Below are 19,640 nucleotides of genomic sequence, written 5' to 3'. Positions count from 1 at the left end.
AACCTTACATTTCCACACAATGAGTGTAATAAATGAAAGGAAAGGCCTTACTGACCTAGTATGTTTTAAAAAATAATGTGGAAATGTTTTTGACACCAACAACTCTATTAATTAATGTTATTTGCCTGATGTAACAGTTCCACTAAAAAATGTAATGTGATTTATCAATCTCTGGTAATATCTAGCCTAAATGCCATTATATATGCCTTTGAATAATGATGTAAGGCATTATTATGCAAACACTTTGGCACTTGAGGTTAGGCTACTTAGTGACTTGGGGGCGTACATTTTTTTAAACAATTATTCATATTTAATTTTAAAAAATTCAAGAGACGTCTGTTGTCCATTTTCCAAAGTCATTGAATAAAAATATTTTAAGGGCCGAATTTAACATTGCCCCTCGATGGTTGCACGAGGCGCTTGCCTGCCTCTCCCAACTACGAACCGAACGATTGGATAACGTTTCGATTCAAGCCTCCATCCGCCATTTTCAGCAGATTGAAAGCAGGTAGACAAAAATCACATTGCTGATCAAAATAAAACCGGTAAGTCCACAAATATGTATCCCAATCAAACCTGTTGACGACACATAGGCCTACATTGGAAAACCAGAAACGCCTTGTCGATGGTTGCATCGGCTTGGAATAGCCTACCCTGCGAGTGGTCGATGCAATACAAGGGTAACAATAAAAAACATTTTTGTCATATTATTTGACCAGGATGCACGACATCTCGCGCAAATTTTCGGTCAAGCGCATTACACAATCTGAAAGAAAAAATGTGATATCCTCTGTATCTATTTGTTTGTAACAATGGAACACTTGCTTGATATATCTAATCTCGGAATACAACTCCAAGCACATGATGTAGGCAATTTTAAAAAAATCCCTTTTGTTAAGATTTGGTGGTAAATCTAGGCTTTATTGGGCCATTCTAGCATATAAATAGGCTAAAGCAATATATACGGTTAAATTAAAAGGCTATATTTTTAGCAGCATAACTTTTTTGTTTCCAATTGCAAATAGCCGTTATAAAAATTAAAATAAATCATGCCTAATTGTACTTCAGGCTATGGCATATCCTGATTTGTTTTATTTATGAACTAAGAAAACGTGGAAACTTCCCTTATATCCATTATTTTATCTTATGGTAAGGGTAGTTTGATCTCTTAATTCAAACCTTTCAATACAAACTAAGTCTAAATGTATTCGATGATAACAATGTAGATAACAATACAGGCCTGTATGCGTTTTTGAACCATCAGCCCTTAAATTGGTCGTCTTTATATTTCTTGTAGGTCTAACTGATTTGTGAACAGCCTAGGAATGTTCTGGATAAATAATCGTTTATCTGATGGGCAATAGGCCATAGTCTCTTTTCATTAAAATTATCATCAGTGGAATCTGTTTTTAAAATTAAATCCTCATAGCCTACCCTATATTCTACATGAGGTGCAGCCTATATATAGCCTACTGAAGACTGCAAATTATCTTGCATCTTTGAGATGGGATTAATTTATTTGAGTTGATCACTATTCCAGGCTATATAAACTCATCTCTATTACAAAAAAATTGTTATTACACTGAATTCATCCTATAATCTCAAATATATGCATGTCTGCAAGCTTCAAACAATTGGCCGACATGTTATCTGCTTTGTGTAGGACTTTGTCACCGATGAAGAAAACCATGTCACAGCTGGTCGATAGCCTACATAAAGGAGAGTGTGTTATTTGGAACCAGTGACAGCTAGGACAGTCATGAGAAACAAATACAACTTCTTACAAAAGGATATGTCTCCTCAAGCTTGTTGAAATGTGTGTGGTATTGGCAGATCATATACTGCAACCTTTTGTTGTTAATACAGGGGCAGTTCATCTTTACATTTTAGTGTCATGCACACATAATTATAGTTGAGTAGTAATGATAGCTATCCCCTTGATAATCAGTACAGTGACTCTGCCAGCATGTGGCATTGGCAGTAAGCCTCAATGCTGTTATCCTACCATGTCCCCTGTGCTGCCTCCCCTTTAGATCCCATGTGAGCCCAGCCTGCCGAAAGTGTCCATGTGGAGTCTTACCTGAGTAGGTTAAAGAAGCCAATACATTTATGCTCATTCTGTACATGAGTTTTAGTGTTCCCGGTGTGACGTTTTTTTAAAATATTTTGCTCAGGGTGTTGGTCTGTTTGAGACATGAGGATGTGTAATATTCTAGGTGACCATGGCTGTTCCTGGAGGGACAATGGAAACGCTTGCTGACATTCCACATCATGTGTGGAAGAGCTTGCCCGATGGCCTGAGACTAAGCCCCTCTGCTGTTGATCAAAGTCGAATTGGTGAGTTGAAAATGAGCTACTTTGGGTTTGTTCTAACATCACATTACTTGTCAGTTTCGTAGAAAAGTGATGCAAGTGATTGTTTGTTTGTGATAAAATTCCAATAGCAGCAGTGTATCTTACGATAAGCAGTGAGTGGTTGTGTGGTTTCTGATTCTGTGGTGTTCGCTGGTGTGGTCTAGGGCCCTGTGTTTTGGTTGATCATGTCACATGACCTGGATTTTAACCTTCATTTGAAGTATTTTCCAGAAATGATAATTACACCAAACATGAAAGCAATTGTCTGAGGATGGTGTTGGACCATCTGACATAAAAATAAAAGGGGAACGTTTGATGAAAAGGCTTTTTAAATAAAGGTTTAAATCCAGGTTAAATGATCAATCAAAACACAGGGCCCTAGGACCCTAGGACGAGTGGAGCTCCTGAGACTGATGACCATATAGTAACAACAAGTGATCACAAGGGAGAGGATGAACTAGATAAGGTAGTGGAAGCAGAGTACATTATTAAAAAAAACATCTCCAGCCTGTCCTGGCATGCCTCAGAGAATCAGAGCATTTTAACACATTTTTAGAAACTGAAAAATTCTCTCTATTGCATGGTGAAATTTTGAATTTCATTACACTCCTTTCCCCAGGTGTCTGGGCCTCTAGGTCGATTCCTAAAGGCAAGAGGTTCGGTCCTTTTGTAGGAGAGAAGAAAAAGCGGTCCCAGGTGTCCAGCAATGTATACATGTGGGAGGTGAGCAGCAGAGAATAGAGCGATAGCCTCAGATCAACCTTATTAACACACATCCACAGTACCAGTCAAAAGTTTGGACACACCTACTCATTCCAAGATTTGTCTTTATTTTTACTATTTTGTGCATTGTAGAATAATAGTGAAGACATCAAAACTATGAAATAACACATATGGAATCATGTAGTAACCAAAAAAGTGTTAAACAAATCAAAATATATTTGATATTCTTCAAAGTAGCCACCCGTTGCCTTGATGATGACAGCTTTGCACACTCTTGGCATTCTCTCAACCAGCTTCATGAGGTAGTCACCTGGAATGCCTTGTTAAAAGTTAATTTGTGGAATTTCTTTCCTTAATGCGTTTGAGCCACTCAGTTGTGTTTTGACAAGGTAGGGGTGGTATACAGAAGATAGCCCTATTTGGTAAACGACCAAATCCATATTATGGCAAGAACAGCTCAAATAAGCAAAGATAAATGACAGTCGATCATTGCTTTAAGACATGGTCAGTCATTCTGGAAAAATTCAAGAACTTTGAAAGTTTCTTCAAGTGCAGTTGCAAAAACCATCAAGCGCTATGATGAAACTGGATCTCATGAGGACCACCACAGGAAAGGAAAGGTGTGATGGTGTGGGGTTGCTTTTCTGGTGATGCTGTCAGTGATTTATTTATAATTCAAGGCACACTTAACTAGCATGGCTACCACAGCATTCTGCAGCAATACGCCATCCCGTCTGGTTTGTGCTTAGTGGGACAATCATCAGTTTTTCAACAGGACAATGACCCAAAACACACCTCCAGGCTGTGTTAGGGCTAATTGACCAAGAATGAGAGTGATGGAGGGCTGCATCAGATGACCTGGCCTCTACAATCACCCGAACTCAACCCAGTTGAGATGGTTTGGGATGAATTGAACCGCAGAGTGAAGGAAAAGCAGCCAACAAGTGCTCAGCATGTGGGAACTCCTTCAAGACTGTTGGAAAAGCATTCCTCATGAAGGTGGTTGAGGGAATGCCAAAACTGTGCAAAGCTGTCATCAAGGCAAAAGGTGGCTACTTTGAAGAGTCTCAAATATAAAACATATTTTAATTTAACACTTTTTTTTGGTTACTACATGATTCCATATGTGCTATTTCATAGTTTTGATGTCTTTACTATTATTCTACAATGTAGAAAATAGAAAAATAAAGAAAAACCCTTGAATGAGTAGGTGTTCAAACTTTTGACTGGCACTGTAGGTTGTACACATTACAGGCACAGGACACCCTCCCTATTATTTTATATGCTGTTATCCATTTTCATACATAAATGTTAAAGAATATTGGCTAGATAACCAAGATGTCCTCTGTAGGTGTATTTTCCAGCGAGGGGCTGGATGTGTGTGGATGCCACAGACCCCAGGAAGGGGAACTGGCAACGGTATGTAAACTGGGCTAACTCCACTCAGGAACAGAACCTTTTCCCCATAGAGATAAACCGAGCCATTTACTACAAAGTGTTACGGGTAAGTTAGACTTTTAGTCTCACTGGTAAAATGTTATTCTCATTCAGTTGATCACTAAAGCAGAGTGATGGGGTGGTTTGCTATTTAGGCATGTGAATTAGAGCTGGGCAATATGGACAAAAATCCATATTTGGATAAATTACTTGAATTGATGCAATAACGATGAATAGAATATGTTTATAATAATTAATGTGCACCATAGTTTTATTTTTTTTATTCATTTAAACTACTACTACTAGTTTTGATGGTTCTAGCCATCAATTGTCCCATTAACTATCACCCTAATAAGCAAACTTATTTCATTTCAAACTTAACATTTCTCTAGTTTGGGCTACTTATTGTAATGAACGATATCAGCAAAATGCCTGCGATAAGTGATCTATCTGTATGGTCAGATTTTCGGTTTATCGTCCCAGCTCTAATGTGATTCTAGAGTATTGGCTATTTAGATTCTTATTAAAGGGGCAATCGGTTGCTACATCCATTTTTGGACTAACAAATGACTGATATATTCTTAAAGAATCAATAGGTACATAACTTATAAATGCCCCATTAGCTTAGTTCAGCTGTCGTAACCCATCAGAATCTAAAATGGAAGTTTGTTGTGATCCAATGTTTGTAAAGAAAGTAAATGTCAACAAACACTATATAGCCTCAAAACATGGTTAAAACGATCATTGTTGTCATTGATGGTTAGTCCTTGCATCCATAGCTCTGTCTATGAATTTGACAGTGGTTAAAATTGTCCTGCCCCAACCCTCAGCTTTTTACTGAAAACAGGGGTGGGGAAAGCGTTGTTTGTGTTTCATCAGCTGATTTCTGCTTTGAAGCCAAATGAGAGAATTACAACGTTTTGGTCTTTGCTATGTTTACCATTGTATGTACCTCTTTCTATAATTAATGCCAATTTTACATGTTGTCTCTGGTATACTTGGGTAGGCTAATAAATAATTTACATAAAAATAATGACATTTTACATTTTAAAATACCGTTTGCCACCCAACTACCGTAGCTACCAAAATGTCAAGACCTAACATTCCTGTTGTTGGACTCTGACTTGACAGACACGACAGGGGCCCAAATATTTCGTCCTGTCTTTTAGCAAACATGTCTCTGATTGGCTCCCACTCTCCTCTTTCCTTGTAACAGCCAATTGGGCCAGGGGATGAGCTGCTGGTGTGGTACAATGGGGAAGACAACCCTGAGATAACAGCTGCACTAGAGGAAGAAAGAGGCAGCAGTCTGAGCAAGAAAAATTCACCCAGGGCAAAGCGAGGTAAGGCGTACACCCCTACAATAAAACAAATCTTGTCATACATTTTGCAGGAGATTATTTAGCAACCTTTTCGATACGGTAGTTCGCAGTGGTTAGCAGCAGTCGAAGAAGATGGTATTCATGCCATTTCAAAGTTTAATTATTGATAGCATGCTAGCTAGCTTAGCTAACTGTAGCGAGGTTTTGATGCAGTCCATTTTTTTCCTTCCAAACTTTCAGTCTCAAAAAGTTAGATACTTTTATACTACTGTTAATTCGTATAAAGAGTGTGATTTCAGCTAAATTGGTAGCTGTTATGTAACAACACAGGCAGTACGTCACTGTCAACATTAGCTAGTCAGCTAAATAAATCAGAATAATAAGTTAGCTAGCTAACTCATCATGTCGTTTTATATGACGCGTCCTTTCCAGATTTACAACTCAGTTGCGAGCCACGTTATCTGATCGGTTGATTACATTAGATACTTACCTATATTTAAAAGGTACCCAGCTAGTTAGTTCTGTTACAAGGCTTGCAGGTTATGGATTTCATAGTCTGATCTGTTTGTTTCGATCGGACCTGTCAATCCAGTTCAGGTAGCTAGCAGGCTAAATCAAGCCCGGACGTGCCAGACAACCCGTGCAGGGAAGATGGCAAGCGCTGGCTTTGTGTTCAGCAAATGGCTAACTGATCAAAACAAGGCCGTTGTGATAATGGGGGAAAAGTAGCTAGGGTAGATAACTTAAGGTATGTGTCATACATGTGTTGTAAACCCTTAACGGAAGCTACATCTAGCCAGCTACTCACTGTTAGCTAGCTGGATAAGTTATCAATTTTGGCTGTACCATCGCAAGGAATATATGCCTGCCCTGAAAATAAACACACTTTGTTTGAGTTTTTCGATGTAGCCAAGACTACTTAGCTGAACGGTTAGATATTTTGTTAATTTCCCCAGGTAAGTGTGAGCTCTATTTTCATTTGGCCTAGGGAGGGTAGCTAGCTATTCAGCCAAAACCAATGCAAAGTTGAGGTAGTGCAGACTAGGCCCTGGATGAATGCAGTTGCACAAGCTCTGAAGTCCCACCCTTCCTTTCTCAAACCTTCAGATTGAGTTGCATTTTCCATAATTATCTTTTGATTTAGGCTAGCTGCTAGAATGAAATCCGTAGAATTTGAGAATTCTTTCTCCATGTAATTGGACTAGTGTTTATTTTTCAATATGAAGGAAAGTGTTGGTGGTATATCCACATTCACTACTGTACGTCTATATGTGGTGTAGGCTTATGCATGCAACCCTTGTCTGTTTTTGAATTTGCAGTATGATTTATTGTCTTAGTGATATGTTAGAAGTCTCAACATTCAGAGTTGTGTAATATTGAGATTGAGCCTGCTTGTCATTCATCTGCAATCCCTCTATGCTAAACGATATTAGCATATCTGTATCAAATGCCCAACAATAAGTGGGTACTTCAGGCAGAAAGCCTAAATGCTAGCAACATTTCAATACTTGTTTCCAAGCACTCAAACTTGTTACATTTTCTGACTTGAAACCCATTTGAGTGGCACTGTTTTATATTTTGCAGAATGCATTTGACCATGCTTGTCAGATGACTGAGCTGTAGCATGTGTTTCTGTGGCATGAATCAGGCTTTGTAGACCATACCAGATTACCTACTTGTCACAGCAACTCCAGTGATGACTGGGTGCTAGCCCAGTCTTTTGAGGCAGGCTGAGATTAAAACTTAAAATGGTCTCCTGCCTAGGGCCATAAATACCACAATGATGAGCCATTCCATAATTCACTTCACATTTGTGTGTTCATTATGTAGCCAAGACAAGTGTTTTATTCTTGAAATATTCAGAATGAGGGCATTAAGCCTGCTAAAAGTAATTTTGGCCGGTCGTTTTATTTTAATGTATTGGACTTATAACATACTTTTTAACCTGCAGCAGCTTGTAAAAAAACAAAACATTGTCAATATTCAAAGAATATTTTTACATAAGCTCACGTGGTACTTGACCTACATTTTTCAGATCCTGTTCAGCAGTCAAATCTTGCTTTGCTTTCCACATTTTAATGTTATGAGTTTGTAATTGCACGTGGTTTTACGTGCCAACCAATACGCAGCACAGTTGTGAGTTGAGGTGTGAAAGAGAATTAGTACATCTCCTTTTCTAATAGTGGATTTGCTTACATAGAAGTAGTCCAATGTCAACATTGTGAAATAATTAAACTCCACAACTTACCAGTATTGCTTTGGTGTGAAATGGTTTATTTGAGTTTAGCTAATGTTTGTTGGTTGATGTGTGCTTTCCCCCTTAGCCAGAAGAAAGCTGTTGGAGGGAGCAAGACAGGCTGGTTTGGGTGCATTCCGTGGGCCCAAGCAAACAGGCGTAACCAAACCTATTGTCAAAGAGATGTGGGACACAGAGGAAGGTTAGTAGTTCTCCCATTATTATGGATATTTGTTTAATTTGGGGAGTCAGTTGAGGTTGTAAGTAGGGCTATGGTGGTCATGACATTTTGTCAGCCAATTATTGACATGCAAAAGACTGCCGGTCTCACGGTAATTGACTGTTAATTAACACAAACAAGTTTAGCATCTCCACGCATCCCAGCTGCGTTCAAGCCGCTGATGTGCACCTTTGGAACTGCTACATGTAAAACGGTGATGGTCTCCCTAGTGGCGCGGTGGTCTAAGACACTGCATTGCAGTGCTAGCTGTGCCACTAGAGATTCTGGGTTTGAGTCCAGGCTCTGTCGCAGCCGGCTGCGGCCGGGAGACCCATGGTACGGCGCACAATTGGGGAGGGTTTGGCCGGCAGGGATGTCCTTGTCCCATCGCGCACTAGCGACTCCTGTGGCGGGCCGGGCGCAGTGTACGCTGACACGGTCGCCAGGTGCACGGTGTTTCCTCCGACACATTGGTGCGGCTGGCTTCCGGGTTAAAGTGGACATTGTGTCAAGAAGCAGTGCGGCTTGGTTGGGTCGGGTTTCAAAGGACGCACGGCTTTTGACCTTCGCCTCTCCCGAGTCCGTACAGGAGTTGCAGCGTTGAGAAAATACTAAATACCAATTGGATACCACAAAATTGGGGTGAAAATGGGGTAAAAACATATATATATAATAAAATTAATACACACCATCACAATAAATACATTGTTTATTTCTGGCCTAAAGAAACATTATGACATGAATAAAATCTATTTTAGAATAACAGAATATGAATTGGCCAACTATGTTATCTGGCTATGCTCCATGTCCTGGCAGTTGGCTTGTTCATTTAGCTGAAATGATATGCTTGGAAGTGGAGTTGGAGGGCCAGTAGGAGGCACTCTTTCCTCTGGTCTAAAAAAATATCCCAATGCCCCAGGGCAGTGATTGGGGACACTGCCCTGTGTAGGGTGCCATCTTTCGGATGGGACGTTAAACGGGTGTCCTGACTCTCTGAGGTCATTAAAGATCCCATGGCACTTATCGTAAGAGTAGGGGTGTTAACCCCGGTGTCCTGGCTAAATCCCCAATCTGGCCCTCAAACCATCACGGTCACCTAATAATCCCCAGTATACAATTGGCTCATTCATCCCCCTCCTCTCCCCTGTAACTATCCCCCAGGTTGTTGCTGGAAATGAGAACGTGTTCTCAGTCAACTTACCTGGTAAAATAAAGGATAAATAAATAAGTCCCATGCCATTATTTTATTTTATATGATTTTATAGTAAGAAGAATATAATTGATCTTACCTGAAAGGATATTTTTCCCATTCTGGAGCAAGAGTGCATGTGGCTATGTTGAGTGTAAAAAGTGATAATTTGAAACAGGTCCTATATGCTCGGTTTAGAGTTACTTGGGAACTTTAGTTGCGAATGATACAAACCTTAGAATGTCTTAGAAATCAAAACGTATATGGGCTGCATGATGCAACTATAGGCTATTGATGATAAGAGAAAGTCGGAAAAAAAGCTTGCGCGCTGTTCCTTGCATCAGGCTGCACACGCTGTTCTCTCAAGTGAACATATTTTCATCCATCAGACAATTCAGAATTTAATCTTGTATTTACTGATATGTCAAATTTTGTTTCGATTTAGAATGGCCTTTTGATCAAATGGGCAGGAACAGGGAGAAAAAAGACATGGCATCTCTATGCACTCAAATAGGGAATGGTGGCTTCGCAATTTCCCGCCAGTCCGTTTTTCAATGATGCCTGGTAGGCTACTTTGGTTTTATAGCTGAGCATGTGCTTAATATGAGCAGCTGAGGGATAAACATAAGAATACTTATTTCCCTCCACACATCAACCACTGTTTGAGGAGCATGCTCTCCCTGCGCGACAGCCGAACTCTGAATGCCATGGGCTCTCCAACCCTGTTCCTGCACCACCTACCCAGTGCTTAATTTGGGAGAACAAGTCAAATCTGTTGGAACATTGGTTAGTAACCATGTTTTCGATAACAAAACATATTTCACTAAACTGTTGGTAGCCAGTCTGCACGCTGCAGAAAGGAATAAAGGACACAGGAGAGGAGATGGAAACGCATGGTGGTGAGATTCTGGAGCTAAAGGTAATATCATCCTATTCATTTTGAAAATATAAAAAATGACTAGGCTATTCAAAATCGTATAGGAATTCACTGTAAGCAGCCCTGCACAATCAGTTAACCAACAGCATCGCCTAGGGTGGCTGTGGTTCCCAAACTTTTTGTAGTCCTGTACCCCTTCAAACATTCAACCTCCAGCTGCGTACCAGGGTCAGCGCACTCTCAAATGTTGTTTTTTGCCATCATTGTAAGCCTGCGACACACACACACTATACGATACATTTATTAAACATACAAATTAGTACGTTTTTGTCACAACCCGGCTCGTGGGAAGTGACAAAGAGCTCTTATAGGACCAGGGCACATATAATAATAATCAGTAATTTTGCTCTTTTATTTAACCATCTTACATATAAAACCTTTCGTTCATCAAAAATGGAATAACACAGGTTAATGAGAAGGGTGTGCTTGAAAGGATGCACATAACTCTGCAATGTTGTATTGGAGAAAGTCTCAGTCTTAAATAATTTTCCACACACATTCTGTGCCTGTATTTAGTTTTCATAATAGTGAGGGCTGAGAATCCACTCTCACGTTGGTATGTGGTTGCAAAGGGCATCGGTGTCTTAACAGCGCGATTTGCCAAGGCAGGATACTCTGAGCGCAGCCCTATCCATCTGTCAGTTGCTTCTGATTAGATTACATTTTCACAGAACCGCTTGTTGCAATTTCGATGAGGCTTTCTTGTTCAGTTATTGGTAAGTGGACTGGAGGCAGGGCATGAAAGGGATAACGAATCCAGTTGTTTGTTTCATCCATTTTGGGAAAGTACCTGCTCACACAGGTGCTTCGTTATATCACATTTGACATTGTCTGTAAGCTTGAGTTCATTTGTACACACAAAATCATACAATGATGGAAAGACCTGTGTGTTGTCCTTGCTAATGAAGACGGAGAAGAGCTCCAACTTCTTAATCAGGTCCAACTTGTTCCGCACATTGAATGTAGTTGCGGAGAGTCCCTGTAATCCTAGATTCAGATCATTCAGGCGAGAAAAAACATCACCCAGATAGGCCAGTCGTGTGAGAAACTCATCATCATGCCAGCGGTCAGGCAAGTGAAAATGATGGTCAGTAAAGAACACTAAGTTCGTAAAAAAAAACGTGTCAATACTTTGCCCCTTGATAACCAGCGCACTTCTGTATGTTGTAAAAGCATTACCAAGAGCCTCTCGGTGGATGCTGCGGTGTACCCAAGTGGCGTCGGGAGAAACTGCTTGCCCGCGCGTTACCACTCCACTATGTCTCCCTGTCATGGCTTTTGCGCCATCAGCACAGATACCAACATGAGCTGCAGCTATTTTTGTCTACATACCGACCGTTAGTGGAATTCCTGCTGAGAGAGTAATGGTTAATGTGATTGGATGTTCAGTATTTGACTAGGCTACCTGTATTTGACATTGTGTCGTTATTTCGCTGAACACTAGATGGTTTAATTTTATTTTTGGCAGTGAAATGAGGCTACTCAGACTCAGGAAGAAAAAAAACTCACCCAAAAGTATAGCCCCGTTAGAAAATATAAATGGACTGTTAGAAAATGTGAAGAAAAGTCAAATATTTTGTGTACCCTCGACGGCATTGCGCGTATCCCAGTTTGGGAATACCTGGCCTAGGGCTAGACGTTCTCCCCCAGACTCATGGATAGAACGTTTGGAGCGTAGGATAAGGTAACCAGTACATCCAGTATGCATAATAATACAGTCCATACTCAAAGGTGATTACTAGAAGGTATTTCATTTTGGAGTATAGGCTGCTAGACCAATTATCTACCAAAGACATCTTAAATCAGTTTTGTTTCATGTTTTTCCTGCCATGCTTAATATGCGGTAGGCGATGTATTGTATAACAGCTCAATCATATTTTGATTCATTTTTTGGGGGGGGAGGAGCTGGGGGCGGCAGGGTAACCTGGTGGTTAGAGCGTTGGACTAGTAACTGGAAGGTTGCAAGTTCAAACCCCCGAGCTGACAAGGTACAAATCTGTCGTTCTGCCCCTGAACAGGCAGTTAACCCACTGTTCCTAGGCCGTCATTGAAAATAAGAATTTGTTCTTAACTGACTTGCCTAGTTAAATAAAGGTTAAATAAATATGCATAAGCTCTAATATGTGTATGGGTATTATGAATTAGTACCCTGATGAAGACGGCTTGGCTGTCAATGTTGGTAAATTAAATTCTTTGCATCTGAGCTCCTAGAGTGTGCGGCTCACTTTTATTTTTATATTATGAATTAGAGAGAGTTGTCCATTTTGTTGTTAGACTTTGAAACAACATCCACAACAACCCTGTTTTATACTCCGTTTTATTTTACTTGTCACATGCAGATGTTAATGCGAGTGTAGCGAAATGCTGAGTTGTAAAAGGATGATACTGTTTTGATGTGATCTTCTGTTGTATTTGCGTTGATGTCAGAGTGGTTAGAGGGACAATAGAGTGGTGAGTACCAGGGTATTAGGACCAGCTGGTCGTTAGGGTCCTACCAACGCATGACCTGAGCGCATAAGGAGATTAGTGTGATTCAAAGGTCATGTGGCATTTTACTGCAGTCGTTAGTGGCGGTAATACGGTCACCGCAACAGCCCTAGGTATAAGCTAGTTAAATCCTGTTATTCATGTCTTTCAAACGTTTCGGCTATACTCTTCTCTTAAAATCTTAAAAGCATTTCTTCAATTAATTTTTTTTACATTTAAATGATGTAACTAACTGTTGTTCTGCTGTTGTTGTAGGTGCAAATGAGGAAGACGAGAGACTCTCCCAGTCACCAGGGCCTTCCAAGGGGACTCGGGAGAGCTCCCCCATGGGGAGGAACGGCCTCTCTCAAGCCCAGTTCATCTCAGCAGCAATGAGAGGGGAAGCGGAGGAGGATGATGAAGAGGAAGACCCAGGGGATCTGCAGCAGCCGCTGTCACTGACACAGCAGTGTGCTCAGTCTGCGACTGAAGCTGAGCCAGAGGAGAGGAGTGAGCAGCCTGATCTGCCACTAAGCCATAGCAGCCCAGTTGAGGAGGGGCCTGGGAGCCTTCAGCATGACACTGAGACTGCCTCATCCCTACCAAGGGCTGAACCAGAGGCAGACCCTGACCCCGACCCTGACCTGGAAGGTGACCCCCACGGAGAGGAGTCCCATCCCTGCCAGCACTGCGAGCGCCATTTCTCCACCAAACAGGGCTTGGAGCGCCACACACACATCCATGCCACCGCAAACCAGCAAACGCACACGTTCAAATGCCGTTACTGTGGCAAGTCCTTCGGCTCGCAGGTGGGACGTCGGCGGCACGAGCGGAGGCATGAGAACGGGCCAAAAAACAAAGGCCAAAGGCCTGGCTCACTAGCTGGGACTGCTACTTTACTCACTCCTCTGGGGCAGGCTGGTGGTTCGAGCCCAGACTGTGGCACTGTCTCTGGCCACTACGTTGTCAGGGGCTCCCCTGTCCCTGGAGGACCTATGGGGAGCCTTGAGGTTGTGAGGAAGGACCCTGCGGCTGAGAGTGACCGGCCGTTTATCGTGGATGAGAATGGTGAGACAAAGGAGCTTCATCCCTGCAAGTACTGTAATAAGGCTTTCGGCACTCACACCAACATGCGCAGACACCAGCGCAGAATCCACGAGCGCCACTTACTGCCCAAGGGTATCCGCAGGAAAGGCATGCTGCTGCAGGAGAGCCCATCTCAGCAGCAGCTGCATCATCTGCCTGAACAGTCCCCTAGCGTCAGCCCACCCCTCGTCTATGTGCCCAGTGCAGACACTGAGGATGAGGGGGACCGAGAGGAGTACCTGGTCGACATAGCCAATAACATCTCGGAGAATCTCAGCCTGTACATCGACGGCAAGATCCTGTCCACTAGTTCAGTCAGTGGCTGTGAGGTGATCGAAGTGGACTCCAGTTCTGCAGCACTGTTTGGTCTCGACGCAGTGGTCATCAGCCCCAATCAGATCAGTCAGGCTCTCAAAGTGGATACCAGGACATGTGCTGTGAGGCAGGTCTCGAATCTCGGCCAGCCCATGTCGAAAAGGAGAACGTCGACACCCCCGCTCATGCCAAGTCTTAAAATGGAGTCTGAAACTGGGTCCTCTTCCGCCTCCTCTTCCTCCTCCACGTCTTCCTCATCCGCCTTGTTGGTGGGAAGTGTCTTCCCTCAGTCCTCAGACTCATTAGCATTTCAAAAGGAGAAAACTATCTATCTGTCTCCTAAGCTCAAACAGCTCCTCCAGACTCAGACAGACAGTCAGAAACCTGCCATTGCCCTGATAGCAGAGAGGCACAGATTAGCTCCCCCTCTCTCCGTTACGTCTCTGCCTGCAGCCTCAGGCAGGTTCAAGAGAAGAACAGCTTCCCCCTCCTCATCTCCACAGCTCAGCCCTGCGCTGAAAGCAAACGGCTGCAAGAACGAGGCGGGGGTCTCGTCGTACACCCTCAAGGTGCCAAATCTGGAGACCCTGGGCTTGTCCCCTGCCTGGAGTCTGTCCAGCAAGGAGGAGAGGGACACACTGAGTCCCAGCGGGAAGAACGGGTGCAGCTGGTCTGCCTCTCGGACCGGAGGGAACTCTTGTAATCAGCAGCCCTTGGATCTGTCCAGCGGCATCAGTAAGAGGAGGGACAGCTTCAACAAGACGCCCGGGGAGGTAGTGCTGGATTTAAGCATGAGTCGGAAGAGTACAGCAGAGTCTAAGGGAAGTCCATCTCTGGCACAGCCCCCCACCAAGAAGAAGAAGCCCAACACCAGCATGCTAGAGAAGGTGTTGATGAACGAGTACGCCGGCTTAAGCCCAGCAGAAGAGGAAGGCTCTTCTCCCCTGGGAAGCCCAGATTCTCAATATACTGCAGGCAGTGGTACAGGTACCGCATCTCACAGTCCCTCTTCCAATCTGCCCTCTGAATCAGCCCATCCCTCTCCCCCCTCTCTAACGCCCTTCACGATGAACCCCTCCTCCCCTTGCGGCTCCAGCCTGACCTCTCCAACGCCACCTCCCCCTGTCCTACCCACCATGCCCTCACCAGACTGCCCTACGCTCATCAGCTCTCTCCCTGTCCTCTCCCACAAAATGTCCCCCAGATCTATCGACCAAGGTGAGGACGAGCCAGTTTGCGTATCGAACTCTACCACAGCAGAGACAATGTTAGCTGCAGTAAGTAACAGTTATGGAGATGAGGAACATATCAATAAGCCAATAGACTCTAATCCAGATCCCCTTACCAGGAAAGCTATTTCAAGCCCCTCTACGGAGCCCTCCTTGGTATCTGATGCTGTCGCTCTGAGTCTGTCCTCAACACAATCGAAACCTGCTAGGACTGGGAACCAAAGTTTGCTGGATGTTCAAGTGAATCAAGACCTGGAACCGATTATTACTGAGGGACAGGAGAAATCCCAATGCTCTGAACTCCCTGTATTATCATCCGTAACAGAATCCCTCCTCTCTGCCTCATCGACCTCGCCTGCTGCCATATCGGATATCCCAGCTCCACCCGCTGTCTCCCCGCCATCTCTCTCTAGCACTGTGATTAAAGGGGATCCCCAGCACAGTGAACAGCTGGCTGACTTAGTCCTTTCTCCTAGTGGCACAGGGTCTTCACCTCTGTCTGCTGCTGCTGACAAACCCTCGTCGTTGTCGGAGGAGGAAGAGGGATCGCCGCCAGAGCTCTTCAGTAAGAGCTTTGTGTGTAATGTATGTGAGGACCCCTTCCGCGCCATCAAAGAGCTCAGTCGGCACATCCTAGAGCACGCCGCTGAGTGGCCCTACAAGTGTGAGTTCTGCGTGCAGCTGTTCGGGAACGCCCCTGCTCTGCTGGAGCACCGCACGGCCCTCCACGGCGTGGGACGCGTCTTTGTCTGCTCCGTCTGCTCCAAGGAGTTCGCCTTCCTCTGCAACCTCCAGCAGCACCAGAAGGACCTGCATCCCAGCCAGCCGTGCACTCACACAGCGGTGGAGAACGGCAAGCCCAGGCCACAGAACTACACAGACCCAGCCAGGGCCAAAGAGGAGAGTAACCCCTCCTCAACCGTAGCCACAGGGCCTGAGTCCTCTCCTGAAGTTGCTTCCTCCCAGGGGGTCTCTGATGTGAAGAAGGAGGAGCCTGATACTAACGGGAAGCATGAGGAGGATGGACTGGAGGACCTAACTGAAGAGCTGTACACTACTATAAAGATCATGGCCTCTGAGGGAGGCAAGCCTAAAGGCCCAGATGTACGCCTGGGCATTAATCAACACTACCCCAGTTTCAAGCCACCCCCCTTCCCCTACCACAACCGCACTGCTGCAGGCTCTGTGGCCTCGGCCACCAACTTCACTACCCACAACATCCCCCAGACATTCAGCACTGCCATCCGCTGCACCAAATGCGGCAAGAGTTTCGACAACATGCCCGAGCTGCACAAGCACATACTAGCCTGTGCCAACGCCAGTGATAAGAGGCGGTACACTCCCAAGAAGAACCCCATCCCTCTGAGACAGATAGTGAAGCCCCAGAACGGCTCTCTGTCGCCTGCCTCTGCTGCCAACGCAGGGCACAACGCCTTCCGCAGAATGGGCCAACCCAAGAGGCTCAACTTCAACCAAGAACCGCTTGGCAAAACCAAGATGAGTTCCCTCGGTAAGAAGAAGAGCCAGCTGGTTCAGAAGGCCATCGGGCAGAGGAATGAGACTGCAGCTACTGTTAACAAGGCCCCTAGCCAGGTTAAACAGGAGGAGCCGCAAGAGCAGGAGGTCCACGTATGCCCTCACTGCAGCCGAGAGTTCACCTACCCTGCCAGCCTCAGTAAACATATAGCAGGCAGCTGTCCCATGAAGCCAGTCTCTAAAAAGGCCAAAAAGGGGGCCGCAACAGAGGCAACACCAGCTGTAGACAAAAACATGAGCCTTCGACGGAGAACCACAGACTCTGAGATCCAGCAGCCAGAACCGGCTGAGCCGGTTCCCAAAACGCTTAGCAAAACTCGGGCTCGCAACTCTGGACCTGGCCCTGCTGAGGCCCCACAACCGGTGGGTAAAGGAAAGATGGCTGCCACACAGGTGTGCACCAAGAGGCCAGCCTCTTTCCCAGCAGCCACAGTTTCTCTCAGCAAGAAAAGTAAAAAAGGCAAAGTTCAATCGTTACCCCCCACCCCGTTGCCCTCCGAGAGTCCCAGTGACTCTGCACCGCGGCCAGCAGCTCAGACAAAGCAACGCATGGGCAAGGAAGTGCCACCCAAGAAGAGAGCGGAGGTGAAATCGCCCCCACAGCAGCAGTCTCAGGTGCCGCCTAAGAAAGAAGGGGAACGGTTCTCTCTGAGAGCGAGGGAGCGAGCTGTCGGGCCGGTGACCCGGAGCCTACAGATGGCCAACACTGCAGCTCCTGTGGAGGTGAAAACAGATGACCTCTCCAGCCAGGAGCCTGAAGAGACTCAGGTAAGGTTACTTTCAAACAGTGTCCAGTCTCAGCCCATGTAGAAGTATTACCTAATTAATTCATACTAAGTTACTTTTAAATCAACCTTTACACAATAATCTGTGCCTTAGAGAGCACTTTCAACACGAGGTGGTTCTGTTAATCAGGTTCTGTGTTGCACTTCAAGGTAGAGAAGACGTATCACTGTAGCTGATACTTGTTGTCTCGTGTCTTCCAGGAGTACTTGCTGAAGTGAGCCAGGTAGAGAAATGTGGATTCTGTGGATTAACAAGTCCCCGGCTAGGAGGATGTCGCTGTGCTGGCTCGCCTCTGAGGAGAAACTCTGGCCTTCCCAAGGATCAGACAGACAGACAGACACAGACAGACAGACACAGACAGACAGACACAGACAGACAGACACAGACAGACAGACACAGACAGACAGACACAGACAGACAGACACAGACAGACAGACACAGACAGACAGACAGACAGACAGACACAGACAGACACAGACAGACAGACAGACAGACAGACAGACAGACAGACAGACAGACAGACAGACACAGACAGACAGACACAGACAGACAGACAGACACAGACAGACAGACACAGACAGACAGACACAGACAGACAGACACAGACAGACAGACACAGACAGACAGACACAGACAGACAGACAGACACAGACAGACAGACAGACACAGACAGACAGACACAGACAGACAGACACAGACAGACACAGACAGACAGACAGACAGACACAGACAGACAGACAGACACAGACAGACAGACAGACACAGACAGACAGACAGACACAGACAGACAGACAGACACAGACAGACAGACACAGACAGACAGACACAGACAGACAGACACAGACAGACAGACACAGACAGACACAGACAGACACACAGACAGACACAGACAGACACAGACAGACAGACAGACACAGAAAGACAGACAGACAGACACAGAAAGACAGACAGACACAGACAGACAGACACAGAAAGACAGACAGACAGACACAGACAGACAGACACAGACAGACAGACACAGACAGACAGACACAGACAGACAGACACAGACAGACAGACACAGACAGACAGACACAGACAGACAGACACAGACAGACAGACAGACACAGACACAGACAGACAGACAGACAGACAGACAGACAGACAGACAGACAGACACAGACAGACAGACACAGACAGACAGACACAGACAGACAGACACAGACAGACAGACACAGACAGACACAGACAGACAGACAGACAGATACAGACAGACACAGACAGACAGACAGATACAGACACAGACACAGAGACAGACACAGAGACAGACCGGAGGATCTGGAGGTGTGCTGGCGCCATTACAGGACAACATGAACTCTGTTCTCTACTCCCTTCACATCACATGCTGTGTTGGCTGAACAGAGGGAGGCGCGCCTCTCTCTACATCACTCTCTGTGAAATGAGCCTGGGACAGGGTGCAGATTTTAAACACAAAAAAAGAAAGGATTAAACAGACTATTAATGACAATGAATAAATATAATATATATATATATATTGTGTGTCATAACTTGACTCGTAACATTGATATTGGGGTTCCGTAACGGTTAAAAGCTGATATTGCAAATGGCAATCATTTATATCCGTTCACAAAACTGGTCTGGTGTTTCTTTTCGCTCCGTTTTTTCCATTGTTTGGTGGTTGATGAATCCTCCGACATCTCCGTCTCTTAATGCATGTGCTGAATCCAGCTGAACTAGAGACCTGTCCCTTGTCTGCTTGTCTCCATGTTAAGTCCTGCGCCTACTTTGATTAATACACATGAT

General features: G+C 44.7%; 1 protein-coding gene across 1 annotated transcript; it reads left to right on the top strand.

Annotated features, from left to right (window-relative positions):
- Nucleotides 1-432: 432 nt before the first annotated feature.
- Nucleotides 433-18,259, top strand: prdm2b (PR domain containing 2, with ZNF domain b). Its single transcript, XM_021609354.2, has 9 exons — nt 433-545; nt 2,034-2,084; nt 2,217-2,337; nt 2,975-3,078; nt 4,430-4,582; nt 5,732-5,858; nt 8,162-8,275; nt 13,162-17,819; nt 18,038-18,259. Exons 3-9 carry the CDS (start codon nt 2,223-2,225, stop codon nt 18,053-18,055), a joined length of 5,289 nt encoding a protein of 1,762 aa, XP_021465029.2. The 5' UTR covers nt 433-545; nt 2,034-2,084; nt 2,217-2,222; the 3' UTR covers nt 18,056-18,259.
- Nucleotides 18,260-19,640: the final 1,381 nt, after the last annotated feature.

The sequence above is a fragment of the Oncorhynchus mykiss genome, chromosome 7, assembly GCF_013265735.2.
Source record: "Oncorhynchus mykiss isolate Arlee chromosome 7, USDA_OmykA_1.1, whole genome shotgun sequence".
NCBI lineage: Eukaryota > Metazoa > Chordata > Actinopteri > Salmoniformes > Salmonidae > Oncorhynchus > Oncorhynchus mykiss.
This window is presented reverse-complemented; position numbering and strand designations above follow the sequence as displayed.

Bases quoted from the DNA above. Each gene is read 5' to 3' on its own strand.
- prdm2b (XM_021609354.2), top strand. From the start codon at position 2,223: ATGGCTGTTCCTGGAGGGACAATGGAAACGCTTGCTGACATTCCACAT. The intron at 2,338-2,974 runs GTGAGTTGAAAA...TCCTTTCCCCAG, and splicing joins TGTTGATCAAAGTCGAATTG to GTGTCTGGGCCTCTAGGTCG. The intron at 5,859-8,161 runs GTAAGGCGTACA...TTTCCCCCTTAG, and splicing joins TTCACCCAGGGCAAAGCGAG to CCAGAAGAAAGCTGTTGGAG.